The sequence below is a fragment of the Phocoena phocoena genome, chromosome 10 (assembly GCF_963924675.1).
Source record: "Phocoena phocoena chromosome 10, mPhoPho1.1, whole genome shotgun sequence".
Taxonomy (NCBI): domain Eukaryota; kingdom Metazoa; phylum Chordata; class Mammalia; order Artiodactyla; family Phocoenidae; genus Phocoena; species Phocoena phocoena.
The window spans coordinates 48,051,609-48,067,339 of record NC_089228.1 but is presented as its reverse complement, the minus strand read 5'-3'; the positions used below and the strand labels follow the sequence as shown (position 1 = coordinate 48,067,339).

General features: G+C 53.6%; 1 protein-coding gene across 1 annotated transcript; it reads left to right on the top strand.

The window, feature by feature from the left end:
* Positions 1 to 845: 845 nt before the first annotated feature.
* On the top strand, positions 846 to 15,461 carry SLC22A14 (solute carrier family 22 member 14). The gene is given in 10 exon segments (XM_065885931.1): positions 846 to 1,361; positions 2,077 to 2,180; positions 2,403 to 2,557; positions 3,436 to 3,604; positions 9,612 to 9,729; positions 9,986 to 10,083; positions 10,336 to 10,550; positions 12,583 to 12,693; positions 13,301 to 13,502; positions 15,308 to 15,461. Coding segments are annotated over 10 exon segments (1,842 nt in total).
* The last annotated feature ends 270 nt before the right edge of the window (positions 15,462 to 15,731 follow it).

Here is a 15,731-nt window from a genome sequence, read left to right as displayed (position 1 = left end):
GTCACCCTACCATTTTGGTGCCCCATGGCACCAGCCCTGTCTTCTCATCTCTGTGATCAAGGCTTGCAGCCACCCACCTTGGCCTCAGTTCATGGCCACTTCAGAGCCAGATTTGTGTGTGTGTGTGTTTTGGTTTTTTAATTAATTTATTTATTTTTGGCTGCATTGGGTCTTCGTTGCTGTGCGCGGGCTTTATCTAGTTGCAGCAAGCAGGGGCTACTCTTCATCGCGATGCGCGGGCTTCTCACTGCAGTGGCTTCTCTTGTTGCGGAGCACGGGCTCTAGGCGCACAGGCTTCAGTAGTTGTGGCTCGCGGCTCTAGAGTACAGGCTCAGTAGTTGTGGTGCACGGACTTAGCTGTTCCACGGCATGTGGGATCTTCCCAGACCAGGGCTCGAACCCGTGTCGTCTGCATTGGCAGGCGGATTCTTAACCACTTCACCACCAGGGAAGTCCCTGTTTTTTTTTTTTTTTTAAGGAATGGTCCCTGGAGACCTCTCCTACCTTTTGCAAGACTGGTGGTGCCTCAGTGTGTGTGTAAACAAAGTTTCCATTGTGGGGAAGTTGCAGGAGAGCTCCTCAGAACTTAGTCATTCATGATAACAGAAGCAGAGCGTTTTCTAAAACATTAAAAAAATCTTAAGTGCTCTATACACATCAGGGATGGGTGGGCCAATGGGGGACAAATTAAGAAATTTCAGAAGCGAAGGAGGGAAGTACAGAGAACATCAAGGTTGGGATCCAAACTGTTTCAAGCCAGTTTCTGGCCAGTGCCTCCCACGCTGGTCTATGATATCTGAAAAGTGGTGTCAGTGAAGACTGAGCTGCATCCTCTCTTTGAACAGATGGCAAAGGAAAACAACTTCAAGGTAGAGTTCAAATCCCAGCATCATCTCAGGAGCTTCCACCAACATGGGGCAGCAGAAAGCCCCCGTTCCTGTTCTCTGGACATGCTATTACGCAGATTGAGGGCCATGGAAGCCAAGCAAGACGATAAGTTTACCACCATCGTGGATGCAGTAGGGGAGTTTGGCACATTCCAGCGGAGGCTGGTGGCCCTCACCTTCATTCCCAACATCCTGTCTACCTTCTTCTTGTTTGCTGACATCTTCATGTTCACACCACAGAAGCCCTATTGCAACACCAGCTGGATACTGGCAGTGGGCCCCAACCTGACGGAGTCTGAGCGGCTGAATCTGACCCTGCCCCGAGCACCCAATGGCAGTTTCCTGACTTGCCTCATGTACTTGCCTGTGGACTGGATTCTGGATTCTATCATCCATTTTGGGCTCAACCACAGAGACTCATGTCAAGATGGGTGGATCTATCCTGAGGTCAAGAAGCGATCACTGATCAATGAGGTATGCCTTGTCCAGAGTTATCTGTAGCTAACCCAGGACCCCAGAGATTTGCCCTCACCCTCACTGAACAGGTGGGGAAACTGAGGCTCAGGGAGGGGAAGCAATTGGCCCAAGGTCAACCCTCAGAGGCTGGGCCAAGGCAGAAACAGGATTCCTGCTGCCCAGCCCTGGTCTTACAGGTCTTAGCCAGGAAGCTAGAGTAGATTGGGGACTAGGCGCAGATGTCAGGTGGCAGGGTTTGCCACCTGCCCAGGGAATTGCTTCTGTAGTTGTGGCTCTGCCCTCTGAAATCACAGAAATTAGGGAACTGGGGAAAGAAGCATCTTTGATCTTGTACCTCTTATGGAGTTTCTCAGCCTAAGCTGCTTCCTGGGCCCTTCACAGCACAGACCTGCCCAGTTTGATTCTCTAGGGTGAGGCCTAGCATCTGTACTTGGAAGAGGGTCTTGGGTGATTCTAGCCTTTGCTCGGTTACCTCTTCACCCAGCCCCCTTCTTGGCCTGTGTCTCTGGTCCCTCTCTCCAGGCCTAACTCCTAGAGTCTGCCAGATGCAGGATGGGATGCAGAGGTAACAGAGCTGAGGCATGCTGCACACAGTTACCTGCCCCTGTCCCAGGCCCCTTCTGCCTAAAGGCCCACCCTGGGTGGAGGCTCAGTCTCAACCTAGAAGGCCCTGGATGGAGGCCTGTGGCCAATCCCTGCGTAGAACCCCCAGTTTGACTCGGTGTGTGGCAAGGAACCGAATCCGGAAATCGTGTAGAACATGTACTTGGTGGGACTCTTGACATGGTCTTTCCTCTTCGGGTTCATAACTGACAAGTAAGTCTTCCAGAGTTCCCTCTGGTCCCCGGGACACCCCTCCCTGCCTCCTCCTTGTGGCCATTCAGAGCTGAAGGGTCTCATTTTAGGGGAGGCAAGGGTAGGGGCCCTCCGGAGGCGAGTGTACGGCTCGGGGCCTGGTCTTGGTGCTGGGAGCGGGCTGGGGCCAGCTACCTAGGTCCATGCACTTGGCGCAGTCTCCCCTCCCTTCCACGCGCGCAGGCTGGGCCGCCACCCAAGCATCCTGCTGTCACTGCTGGGACTGATCATCTTCGGCCTCGGGACAGCCTTTGTCAACAGCTTTCACCAATATCTGTTCTTCCGCTTTGGCGTGTCCCCAGCTGCGGTGGGCTACACCATCAGCAGCGCGTCTTTAAGTGAGGGGGGGGGCGGGGCGCGCGTGTACCTACTGGGAGCCCGCAGGACAGGGGGAGTTGTGGCCCAGTCAGGCAGGCTGTGGAGGCCTAGAGATGGCAGAGAGTCTGTGCCCACACTGCCCTTGCACTGTCATCCCCCTGGTACCCCACACATCCCCACTTCATACCCCTTGCTTCCCCCACCTGGGCCAGGTAGCTGCTAAGCCCTCTATATGTATTGCCTCCTTTCATCCTGGCAGCTGTCTGTTCGGTAGGCACTAATCTATTACTCCTTTAGCTCAGGAGGATACTTGAGCCTCAGGAAGTTAACCGACTTACTCAGGGTCACACGGCAGGTCAGTGAAGGAACTGGGATTCCACCCCAGGCCTGTGTGATGCAAAATTCCCAAGTGCCCAACAGGAACCTGCTGGGAAACCCTGCTCCCGTTTCTCATTGGGAAATTTTCAGAGCCCAGCCAGAGGGAACTGGGTCCTCCACAAAGGCCGGGGTCTAGGTGGCCAAAACACTGATACACTAAGAACCAAGACAAGGACAGTGATGTCTCGCCTTGCCTGTGTCAGGCCACATGTGAGGTGCTGTACCCAGGGCCAGAGCTTCTCAATGACAGGCGTGTGGTCACGGGGAGGTGTTCCAAGGGAACAGCCAAGTTGATGACAGACTGGAGGCTATGTCTGTGGTTTGGAGCCCAGGCAAGTGTGCCCTGGGGGCGCAGAGGCACTATGCCTGGCTTTGAAGTGCTGTCTCTGGACCCGGATCCTGAGCAGGGAGAAGAAACCCAGTCCCTGAGCAGGGCTGGGGCATCTCAGAAGGCTGGGGGCAGGGGCAGTCCTGGGTACCCTGAGCTGATTATGATTTTGTCCTCTTGGCCTCTACACAGTCACTGAGTGGCTAGTGGGCATGCACCGGGCCCACGCCATCATCCTGGGACACAGCTTTTTTGCTATGGGGGTCATGTTCCTGACAGGACTTGCCTACAGCCTTCCCCACTGGCGGCTGCTGTTTCTGGTGAGTGGGGCACCTGTGTTCCCCTTCATCTCTTATATCTGGTGAGCAAACGAATACAGGGCATGCACAGGGGTGGGTCTGTTGGGCTGGAGGTTGAGGGGTGTGGAGGGTCCTTGAAGGGCTGGAGTGGGTGGGATTTTCCCTGGGAGAAAGTGTATGGGGAGCCAAGGGCAGAGCCTCTGGAACCCCAGCATTAACCGCATCAGAGGATATCCTCAAAGAGATGTCAGAGAGGTGGTCAGAAAACCAGAAGGAAAGGTGTTGAAAGGCAAGAGTTCGAGGACAAGGGAATGGTCAGGGTTGAAGGCAAGAAAGGTGAGGCTGGAGAAGGGTCTGTTGGCCTTAGTGACCTTGACGTGGCTTCCGCAGAGCGGCAGGAGGTTGAGGAGTGAGGAGGAACTGAAAAAATATATCCATCCAGGAGGTGACACTTTCCCAGTGTTGGGCTGAGGCAGGCAGGGGGAAAGTGAGGACGTCTGTGGGCAGCTAAGGCAGAGTCAGAGAAGGGTCTCTGATGTTTTTAATTGTAGGGGAGTCACAGACCTGAAAGACTGAAGCTATGAAGGGACAACTGATGGAGCAAAACTTGGAGGAGTAATGAGGAGGGACTGGGCACAAGAGCAAGATGGCACTGCTTACTATGGGCAGGTGGCAAAAGGAGAGGAACGGGGCTTCCCTGGTGGCGCAGTGGTTGAGAGTCCGCCTGCCGATGCAGGGGACACGGGTTCGTGCCCCGGCCCAGGAAGATCCCACATGCCGTGAAGCGGCTGGGCCCGTGAGCCATGGCCGCTGAGCCTGCGCGTCCGGAGCCTGTGCTCCGCAACGGGAGAGGCCACAGCAGTGAGAGGCCCGCGTACCGCAAAAAAAAAAGGAGAGGAACGGAAGAGAAGGCAGATAGGGAGGTGAGAGGGAGCAAGCTGAAATCACCTTGTTAAGGGTTAGGCAGTTCTGGGTGAAGAAATGATCATACTGAACCTTGACATGATCACATGTTATCTTGACAAGATGGGCGTGAGTCTCATGTCCCAGAGGCTGGAGGGAGGGGTGAGGGAAGAGGCTTCAGAGGGTCAGAATAGCTTGCCCAAGGTCACACAGCTAAAAAGTGGGAGACCTGGGATTTGACTCAGCCTGTCTGGCTCCAAAGCCCCTGCATTTTAACCACTGCACCGTACACAATATGGATTGTAAGAATTGGGGTTACCAGTTAAAAGTGAGAGCACATAGGTGGCTTGGAGACCTTCCAAATTGTGCAGAAGCTGGAGACCAGCTTTAACAGTCGTTGAGATACCCCTAATGAGTGTGAGGACCTGGACCCAGTTGATGCCAGGTAGCATGGCATGTAGCTGGGAAAGAGGGTTGCATGACTTGATCTATTTTTTTTTTTTGGTGTTGGGGGGGAGGTATAGTTGTTTTACAATGTTGTGTTAGTTTCTACTGTACAGCAAAGTGAAGTACTATTTTATACATATTCGTGTATCTATGTCAGTCCCAATCTCCCAATTCATCCCACCACCACCCCCTCATGACTTGATCTTAAAACAGTTTTTAAAATGTAATTAATGCAATTGATGCATATGGTTAAAAATTAAGTAGTATCAAAAGGTTTGTGATGGAAAACAAGTCAACAATTTCAGCTCCCCTCAGCCCTCAGATCCTTTCCCAGAAGCCATCACACTGATCTCCCTTAGGGCTTTCTTCCAGCTGATGTCTACATAGTTCTACATTCTATGAGTAGACAGCTTATTGAATGGGGCACAATTTTTCTTCAACCACTACCTGCAGACATGTGCTGTCAGCTGTCCCTCGCCTGACACTTGACAATATCTTGGGCAGGTTGTGTCTCTTTCCCATCATTCTTGGTTGTAAGAAAAAGTCTCATTTTGATCATTAAGCTTCACTGGCAGTCATTAAAAAATCCAGTCGTGTCCCCATTTAAAACTTGGTCTTATGTCCAGTTCACACCTTCTCCCTGGTGGCTAGGTAGCTCAACCTAGTCTGTTCTGACCTTTGCTTTCCTCCTCTGTCTCCCTGCTCTGATATTCCAGGTTCCCAGCATCAGAGAAAAACGACAAAAGATGTGTCATCAATGGTCAGTGTCCTCCGTAGGGCAGATGTTCAAACGCCCCAGGAGCCCATCTGTGGGTCTTCAGAGTGTTGGCATTTCCAAATGCTCCAGGCACTGTCGTTGTGACTTCCTCCAGCTCCTGTCCCTAGCAGTTCACCTCATAGCCTCTTTCTGCAGAGGTCTTCTCGCCCTAGCACACGGGGTGCCTCAAGACATCAGGGTCCACTTGGCTAAAAACTCATTGGCCCCCACCCCGCAGGCTGCCACTGTGGGCTGCTCACACCAACCTCCTGCCTGACCATACCCAGAGGGAGAAGGGACCCCAATCTCTGGGTTTGTGTAAGTCCTCCAAATTCAGGAGACACACAAGGACTCTACCAGAAACTCTTCTGTCTAGAGTACAGGTACCATGGCAAGCCCGCAAGTTTCTGAATCAGCAAGCTCCAGCCAGAGAATGGAAGGACAGACTCCCTTTCTCTAAGGCAGTGCCCTTCACCAGGCTTAGTGCCTTCTCACTTCCATGAACAGGAAATTTCCAGCCTTTCTCGGTGGCTAAGGGAGGTGGCTGCTGGGCTGTTTTATATTATTATTATTTCTTTAATAAGTCCTCTCCTGCATGTGGTAACACCTCTCTTTAGAAGGTGAGGTTATCAGCCATTCTTACTAGCTTCGGGACTTAGCTGAAATTCCAGGCAAAAAAGTGCCACGTTACATTCGATTATACCACTCTTCCTTTCCTCTGATTTCATTTTTTTCATGATAGCATTTGGATTTTTTTAAATTTTATTTTATTTATTTATTTTTTGGCTGTGTTGGGTCTTCGTTGCTGCGCGCGCGGGCTTTCTCTAGTTGCGGCAAGCGGGGGCTACTCTTCATTGCAGTGCGCGGGCTTCTCATTGCGGTGGCTTCTCTTGTTGCAGAGCACGGGCTGTATGTGCACAGGCTTCAGTAGTTGTGGCACGTGGGCTCAGTAGTTGTGGCTCTCAGGCTCCAGAGTGCAGGCTCAGTAGTTGTGGTGCACAGGCTTAGCTCCTCCGCAGCATGTGGGATCTTCCTGGACCAGGACTCGAACCCATGTGCCCTGCATTGGCAGGCAGATTCTTAACCACTGAGCTACCAGGGAAGCCCTGGAATTTGTTTTATGAAAATAAAACTGCGAAACATTCTCAAATGGTTTTTTTTGGCCACGCCGTGCATGGCATGTGGGCTCTTAATTTCCCAAGCAGGGATCACACCCGTGGCCCCTGCATTGGAAGTACAGTGTCTTAACCACTGGACTGCCAGGGAAGTCCTCAAGTGGTTTTCAGGATACAAGTTAGAGTTTCCTTTTTTCTCTCCTGTCCCCTACATCATCTGTGTCCTCTGGGGTCCATTTTTTTTTTACTTATTTTGGGCCCTTTTTAATTGAAGAGGTTTTCTTTACTATCTGGTGACCTTGGATCATCCTTTCTTTTTTTTTTTTTTTTTTGCGGTACGTGGGCCTCTCACTGTTGTGGCCTCTCCCGTTGCGGAGCACAGTCTCCGGACACGCAGGCTCAGCGGCCATGGCTCACGGGCCCACCTGCTCCGCGGCATGTGGGATCTTCCCAGACCGGGGCACGAACCCGTGTCCCCTGCATCGGCAGGCGGACTCTCAACCACTGCGCCACCAGGGAAGCCCCCATCATTTCCTATCTAAGAGTAAGTCACTAAGAAGCTAATGGGGAAAACTGCACAGGAGCTCGTTGACTGGTAATCCTTTAGGGCAAGAGATTGCAAATTGATTGGAGCATCAGAATCACCTGGGGACTTGTTAAAACATTGAGGATAGGGCCCTGCTCCCAGAGTTTCTGGCTCAGTAGGACTGGGATGGGGCCTGAAGACCTGCATTTCCAGCAAGTTCCCAGATGATGCTGATGTGGTTGATCCACTGATCACTGTAAGGCCAACTGGCCCGAGGCAGGGGAACACAATCAGACTCACAGGTTGCATCAGACCGAAACTCTCCGGACCCCCCAGTTCCAGAAACTGACCTGGAGACTTTCCGGACCACCCAGTTCCAGGAACTGACCTGAGGACTTTGCACCCGGCCCAGCCTTCCCACCTTTCGAGGGGCGGGACTAACGGTCCCCCAGGATACCCGAAAAGACCACCAAATAAGGAATACCCTGCGCCCTCCCGGATTCACCACACCCCTTTCCCTTCTTCCGCTATAAAATCTTGCCCAACCCTCGCCCGGGTGCGATTTCTCTGGCCCCCTTTCTCTGGGAACAGTGAACCTCACCCGGGAGCGCTCCCTAATAAAGCTCACTTGAAGCTTTCCTCTGTTTCGCGGTGCCGTTTGTTAAGATCCGACCTTACAATCACACTTTGAGAACCACTACTACTGCATGCTCAAATGTCAGGTACCTTTTCCCTGAGGGATCCCAAAGCCAGTGAGTTGCCCGGCTCAGGCTGCTCTGCTCCCCAGTGGAGCTGGAGGCTCGTACCCTTTTTATCATCATGGGACTTCTGCTCAGTTCCCCTATTTACCCTCAGCCTTGTCCCTGCTATTGATGCCTCTCTTCTTCCTCAGCCTTGATGCCAAAAACTCGGCCTCTGTGCACCAGTGCCAAATTGAATTTCAGAGACAGAGTTTTGTTTGTTTGGTTTTGTTTTCTGGCTGCGTTTGGGTCTTCACTGCTGCATGCAGGCTTTCTCTAGTTGCAGCGAGCGGGGGCTGCTCTTTGTTGCGGTGCGCGGGCTTCTCATTGCGGTGGCTTCTCTTGTTGCAGAGCACGGGCTCTAGGGCGGGCCTCAGTAGTTGCAGCACGCGGACTCAGTAGTTGTGGCACGCAGGCCCTAGAGAGCGTGGGCTTCAGTAGCTGCGGCGCACAGGCTCTAGAGCGCAGGCTCAGTAGTTGTGGTGCACAGGCTTAGGTGATCCGCGGCATGTGGGATCTTCCTGGACCAGGGCTCGAACCTGTGTCCCCTGCATTGGCAGGCAGATTCTTAACCACTGTGCCACCAGGGAAGACCCTTGGTGACTTTCTTGAGGACAGTTTTGCAGCCTTAGAGTGGAGAAGGATAACAGGGTGACTGGTTGCTGGCCCCTGGGTCTGGGGGGAATAGGAGCAGGGGCAGGTAGAGGGGTTGACTTGTATCTAGAGCCCTGGGTGTGTGTGTACAGTGACCAGCCACAGAGTCCAGGCTGAGGCGGGAGGAGGGACAGTTGCAAGAACACAGCAGGGGCTGATGGCATAGTTTGTCAAGAGTGCCTTACCGGCTTCATACTAGCTCTGACTCTGTGACCTTGGGCAAGCCCTTACTCCCAGAGACTGAGAATAAAATGGGAATAATCATACTAGATCAGGGCTTGGGGGGGGGGGGCGGCGGTGATTAACAAACTGATAAGATAAGGGCACTTAAGAAGTGCTTTAAATGTTAATCTGTATGGATTCTTCAACCTGGTAGGAAGAACTGGGGGCCTACGGTTATTTTGAGGTCAAAGGCAATGGGAGATGTGGCGGGGAGATGGGCCAGAGTGGAGACCTCTATTCACCAAGGCAGGGGCTGGGCCCTGGGGTCAAACCTGGGATCCTTTCCCTATACTCTCCAGGCTATTAGGAGATGGAGAGGAAACAGGAGAATTTCCCAACTACAAGAACGAGGCTCTAATAGCAGGTGTAGACGGGGAGGACAGTATGCCTGGCAGGTGGGGACAACCCCCAAGATAGAAAACAGCTCTTAGAGGTGGCTCCGAGGAAAGGAAGCTGTAGTGCAGAGGCAGCCAGTGGGCAGGGTGTCACTGAGCAGCAGTGGGTACTGTGTATGGCTTGGGCAGGGGACGGGCTGACTGCCGAGGGTGGGCGAGGGAGGCCAAGGTTGATGGTCGCCTTCAGGGCCTCCAACATCTGAGTCACCTCATGCTAGAGCAGGATGGCCACCGCTGAGGCTGGGATGGTGCCAGCTTGGGTCTGCGGAGCATCTTGGAGTGATGGGTAAGAGAGGGGCGGGCTATGCAGGATTCTCCCAGAGTCCCCACGGTGGCTGATGATGAAAGGGAAGCTGAAAGAGGCCAAGCAGGTGCTGTGCTATGCAGCTGGTGTGAACAAGACCATTCCTTTAAGTCTGCTGGATAAGGTAAGAAGCTTCAGGCCTAGAGTGGGACCAGGGCAGGGGCCTCTTCCCTCCTCATCCTTTCAGGTAGGACCTCGGCCCAAAGGGTGTCCCCAGCCCACTGCTTGAGGAGTATGGTGACAGCAAAATCAAGCCCTGCCAGGGGAAAGACAGAGGCCAGGCTGGCCCTGTGGGGGGCAGGGGGGCCGTGAGTCCTGTTGGGGGAAGGAGCAAGCTGGGGTCTCGGCCCTGCCTCTGGCTGGTCCTGCTTGTCCTGTAGCTGCAGTTGCCTGGAAAGAAGGTGACTACGGCCTCTATCCTGGACTTCTATTGCAACAGGCACCTCCGCAAGGTGACCTTGGTGATGTGCAGCATGCGGTGAGTACCCAGCAGGGACTGCAAACGGCCTTGCAGGCCAGGGGTACAGGCAGACGATGGGCGTGGGCAGGCTGCAGGGGGAGCATGGCCTGAGGACCCTGGTGCAGCCTGCAGAGCCCAGATCTCTGTGCTCCTTTCTCTCCTCCATTGCCACCCTGCTGCGCTCTCCTCTGCCTCTGTCTTGATTCCTGGCCCCGGCTTTCTGTGTGTGTCTTTTCCTCTAAGTGTCTCTCTTCTGGCAGTGAATTCCAGCTTTGCTGTCGGTTGCAACTATTATATGCTGAGCCTCAGGATGAAGGAATTGGGAGTGAACATCCACTTCACACACGTGATTCCTGGCATGATGGAGGTACCCGCCCGGCTGTGCTGCATCTTTCTCCTTGAGCAGTTGAACAGGAAGCGAAGCCTGATTTTGACTTTCTTCCAAGGTGCCCTCATGTGCTTCCTTAGCCTTCTGCTCCCCTCAGGTACAGCTTCCCCTAACCTCCCACTTCACCTCCCTGATGCCAACCCCTGCCTTCCGGCTTCCTCAAACCCCTGCCTCCTGCCTCCTGCCCCTATCCAGCCAACAAAACACCTTGGCAGTTAGCCTCATGCATCCAGACCCCACCTGCCCTACAGAGGCCCCTGCATGTCCTGAGCAGGGGCCATTCTCTAGAGCACTGCCCTCTCGGAGGGGAGGGGGTATCCCAAACAGGGCGCTTGCAGCTCCCAGAGACCTGGGAAGGGAGGACGTGCTGTCCAGAGGAATCGTCCTTGTGCAGGAGAGTGGGCAGCCTTCTTCTGCCTGATTCCAGCTCCTGTCAATAATTAAATGTGAACAGATGCAGCAAAAGTAGTCCTTCAACTGCTACCGCTGCCCTGTCTCATCTGTAGTCTCACCAGGAAAAAATCACTTGCCCACTGAAGATTGAGTGTAACATTGGGCCAAACTCTCAGGAACAGTTCTTGCATGGAGGCCCCTCCTTCCCAGGGCGGGCACAGTGTTCTGCGCCCTGTCAACTCAGAACTAGGGAAGGAAATGGGAGGGTGGGCTGGCAATATTTTCAGAATTTCAGAGAACCTTAAGACAATGCATATGCTCCAGGTCACAAGGCTAGAAGAGTGTGGCGGGGCTGAGGATGTGGACATTAAGATGTCAGTGTTGGGGGCTTCCCTGGTGGCGCAGTGGTTGAGAGTCCGCCTGCCGATGCAGGGGACACGGGTTCGTGCCCCGGTCCAGGAAGATCCCACATGCCGCGGAGTGGCTGGGCCCGTGAGCCATGGCCGCTGAGCCTGCGCGTCCGGAGCCTGTGCTCCGCAATGGGAGGGGCCACAACAGTGAGAGGCCCGCGTACCGCAAAAAAAAAAAGATGTCAGTGTTGGGAATATCCTGCCGGCCCAGTGGTTAGGACTCCGAGCTTCCATTGCAGGGGGCCCCAGGTTCAGTCCCTGGTCAGGGAGCTAATCCTAATCCCGCAAGCCACGTGGCATGGCCAAGAAAAAAAGATGTCAGTGTTCATTCACCTGATCAGAATTGCTGACCACAATAGCCCCCTCAGCCACTGGGGCCGGGATGGCGGAGCCTGGATGCGGGGTCCACCTCAAGGGGCTCCCTCACTTTCCCTGGGGTCTGGAATTTTGTGTGTCTTGACCTGGACTCTTCCTCTCCCAGATGTTGACAGTGTTGACAGGCTAAAACAAGATGGGGGAAACAAAGCCATTGTTCAATTTCTATTGTCTGGTGTTTTTTTTAAAAAGTGGGTCTATAATGAGTCAAGCAGAAATGTCTGAAACTCTCACATGTGTGAGAGAAACTAGGAGGAAAATCCCCAATATATAAAATTAGATCTCCGGTTTCATCCCAGAGCCAAGTAAAGCCAGACCCAAAGTGGGGAGTGGGGAGGCCTGGGGCAGGGTCCAGCAGAGGCTGATAGGGAAGGAGCTGAAACTCCTGGCTCCAGGTCAGTGAGCAGGGGGTCCAGCCCCCAGCTTCCCCAGGCCTGAGGAAGGGCATTTCCCAGGCTCTTTTCTTCCTCCTCCAATGTACGTGTCTGGAGTTGGGCATCCCGGAACGTCTAGCTGTTCAGGCCCCAGGGACCAGGCTTGCAGAGAATGAAGGGGAAGTGGGGAGAGCCCTGAGCAGGGAGCCCGGCACACAAGGCGCAGGCCTGGGGCTGAGTGGATGCTTCAGGAAGAGCTGGACATGGGGTGGGTGAAGCTGGGTGAACATGTGGAATACAGGGAGGCAGAGGTGCAACAGCTGAGTCCACACAGTAGATGGTGGCCTAAGAGGCCACAGAGGTCCCCACTCCACTGACCAACTCTCCCACTGCAGATGTACTAATTCCCAGCCTGGCTGGGCCTCTAGCAGACTGACCCTCCTCTGAGTCTGCTGGCCAGCTGACCAGGTGGTCTGGGTGGACCTTCAGATGCCTTCTAAGAGGGATTGAGGGAGGGCCGGTGAGCAGGCCCCCCAACCTGCCCCGAGGGAAGGATGGCCACATTGTCTGGCCACAGAGTTGAAATCCCTCTTGGTCTTGATAATCGTGCTTGGAGAGTTCAGCCTGGCCGCCACGGTCACCGTGTTCTACATCTACACTTCTGAGCTCCTCCCCACCGTCCTCAGGTAGGGGGCCTGGTGGGTGATGGCCATGGGGGCATGGGGAGTGTGGGGCAATAGCAAGATGAATAACAGCAGCTGGGATGGGGCAATCACCTGGTGAGAGGCACCCTGCTGAGCAATTTACATGGGTTACTCCATCTAACCCTCACCAAAAAAAATCCCCCTAACACCATCATTAACCCTATTTCAGACAGGACATCAGAGAGATAAGGGCACTGGCTCAAGGTCAAACATAGCAGGTGACAGAAGTGGGATTTGGACCTCGGCAGTCAGACTCCAGTTCCTGACTTGCACTGACTGCCTGAAATGTGACTGGGCCGCTCTGAGGTTCAGGCCCTTCTCCACGGGGGCCCTTGGTGATGGCTACAGTATCCTCCTCCCCACCCTCCCCCGCATACCCACGCTATGGTGTGTGGTCTTACTTTTCCCACTCCTGGACCCATGAAGAAACTACTACCTACCTTGCAACAGTAAAGAACTAAATTCTCCAGGGTTGCACAGTGAGTTGGGACAGGGTGGAGATGCGGGGTTTTCCCTAAAACCTTTTTCCACCCTACCCAGTCTCTGGGCCCAAAAAGCCCCCAAATGAACTTTCACCATTCCCTTCCGGGGCGACAGGTCTGGGGCTACTGTCTCTGGTCTGGGCGGCTGGAGGTATCTCGTCCTTGATAGTCGTCAGCCAGAACATCGCCATCCTACCCGTCTTTCTCTGCTGCATCTCAGCCTGCGTGGCTTTGTTCTTCTGTGTCAAGCTGCCAGAAATGCAAGATCAGCCCATCCCTGACAGCCTGAAGCACCTTCCCCCAGAGAGAAGGTAGGTGTGTGAGGCTCCTGGGCTCTGGTCAGAACAGGGCCTCGTTCTCAAGCACTGTCCATCCCTGCCCCTTTGCCAGAAGGGCCTATGATACAAGGGCTACTCTGTGTCCACAGCAGACTCCCTAGCTCTACTGGATGCTGCCACGTACCTCTGTCCAGCTCAGCCTCTGCCGGCTCCCATCCTGCCTGGCTCTCCTGACCTAGCCTGGGCCACGTCTTCTTCTTTCCTCATCCCCTGGTGCCTGTCTGGACTGGGGTGACGCCCTTCGAAATACTCAGGGCTCCCTCTCCTCCCAGGGCACAGGGGACTGGCTTGGAACCAGCTTTCTGAGTACCTCTCCATTCATTTCTGAACTCCCAGGTGCTCACAAAGGACCCAGTCTTGATTTACGACTCTGGCCTCTTGGCCCCAGTAGCCCAGGACCCCATGTGGGAAATGCGCTCCACCCAACTGCTTCATGGGCACTTCTGGTCTCAGGTCTCCTAGTACCACTGGAGAAGGCTTGTTATGATTGGTAGCACCATCCCTTCTGGGTTTTGGGCCAGCAAAGCCCAGAACTCTCTTCCTGGACCTGAGCAACAGGGAGGGGCAGAGGCTGCTTCATGTCCTACAGTGCCCTCTGCTAATAGCACAGGGGCCTTTGGCCTTCCTCAGTCCTCCTCCCCACCACCCCCTCCTCCTTGCCTCCTTTTTCAAACTCTCATTGATACCACCTGTGCTAGGCATTGTACCAGGGCTGGTAAGAAGTCCCCAGGCTTAAGCAAGCCGTAGTTTATAGGGAGACAGATACACAAACAGTTATCACCAATGGACTCTGACAGAGGGATGTACAGGACGTATAGGGACCCCAGGAGGGAGGAACTTTAGTTTGGGGAGTTGGGGCAGGTTTCCCAGAGAAAGTGATATTTGAGTAGCGCTTTGAAGGATGAATAGGCGTTTGCCCCATTGTAGAGAGGGGGAGTGCCATGCAGCAGAGTGACAGCATAGTAGGTAAGAACACAGGCTCTGGAGCCAAAGGGTCTGGATTTCTATCTCTGCTAACACTTCCTAGCATGTGCACAGGGAAGTTACATAATACTTCTGAGACTCAGTTTCTACATGTGCAAAATGGGATGATAACATAGTAATAATAATAGCTAACCTGTATGGAGCATTTACCATGTGTCAGGTCCTGTTCTAGATACATGCCTTTTCACATTTCATCCTAACAACCACCACCTACAATAGTGACAGGTAGGTCCTGTCACTATCCCTCATTTTATAGGTGAGGAAACTGAAGCACAGAGAGGTAAAGACATGGAGCTGAGCCTTCCTATCTCATAGGGATTTGGGAAGGTTACACCCATATAAAGTGGTTGGAGGAATTTCCTGGCGGTTCAGTGGTTAGGACTTTGCACTCTTAATGCAGAGGGCCTGGGACTCGATCCCTGGTCAGGGAACTAAAATCCCACAAGCCACATGGTGCGGCCAAAAATAACTAACTAACTAATTAATTAAAAAATAATAAAGTGGTTGGCACAGTGGCTCGAGGCAAGTGCTCAGTAAATGCTCGTGATGAAGATGGTGGACAGCGTCCCAAAGATGCAGAAGAGTGAAGGGTCTGACTAGGGTTGGGAGATGGAATAGGTCTGCTCCTGGAGGTGAGGGTCCCTCCCGGGCTCATGGCGAAGCTTGGCTGGGGACCTGCCAAGGCGTGGGAAAGACCCACCTCTCAGGAGTGCAGAGCCAGGCCTGGCCGGTGCTGCTTTTCTCAGCTCCCAAAAAGAGGCAGCTCATGAGTTTTTCTCCAATGGTTTCTTCAGGACCTTGAGCGAGGACATGTTATGTGACGATGTGACAGAGGAAGTGGCCAAGAACACCATTTTCAACGCCACGATGACAAATGTGGACCAAGACAGTCTCTCCAACCTGTCTTTGCAATCTGGAGAAGAGGAAATAGACAAACAGGAGGACTGAGGGCCAGGCCCTCAGATGATTTCGGGCTGGAGTTGAGTGGCCGGATCTGGGGCTGTGGATCTCAGACCATGACTTCCGGTCCCAGTCCAGCCTGGTGGGGGCAGGGTCAGTCCTGCCCCGAGGCCAGCCCTGGCGATCCAAAAATGGCCCCTTCTCAGGGAGCTAGGGTGTGATTCATTCCAATAAAGGTACCATGTTGGACTTGAGATGACTAGGTCAAAATTGGCTATGTCTGGAGGACCCAGAGGCCCAAGCCAGGAGGAGAGTAGT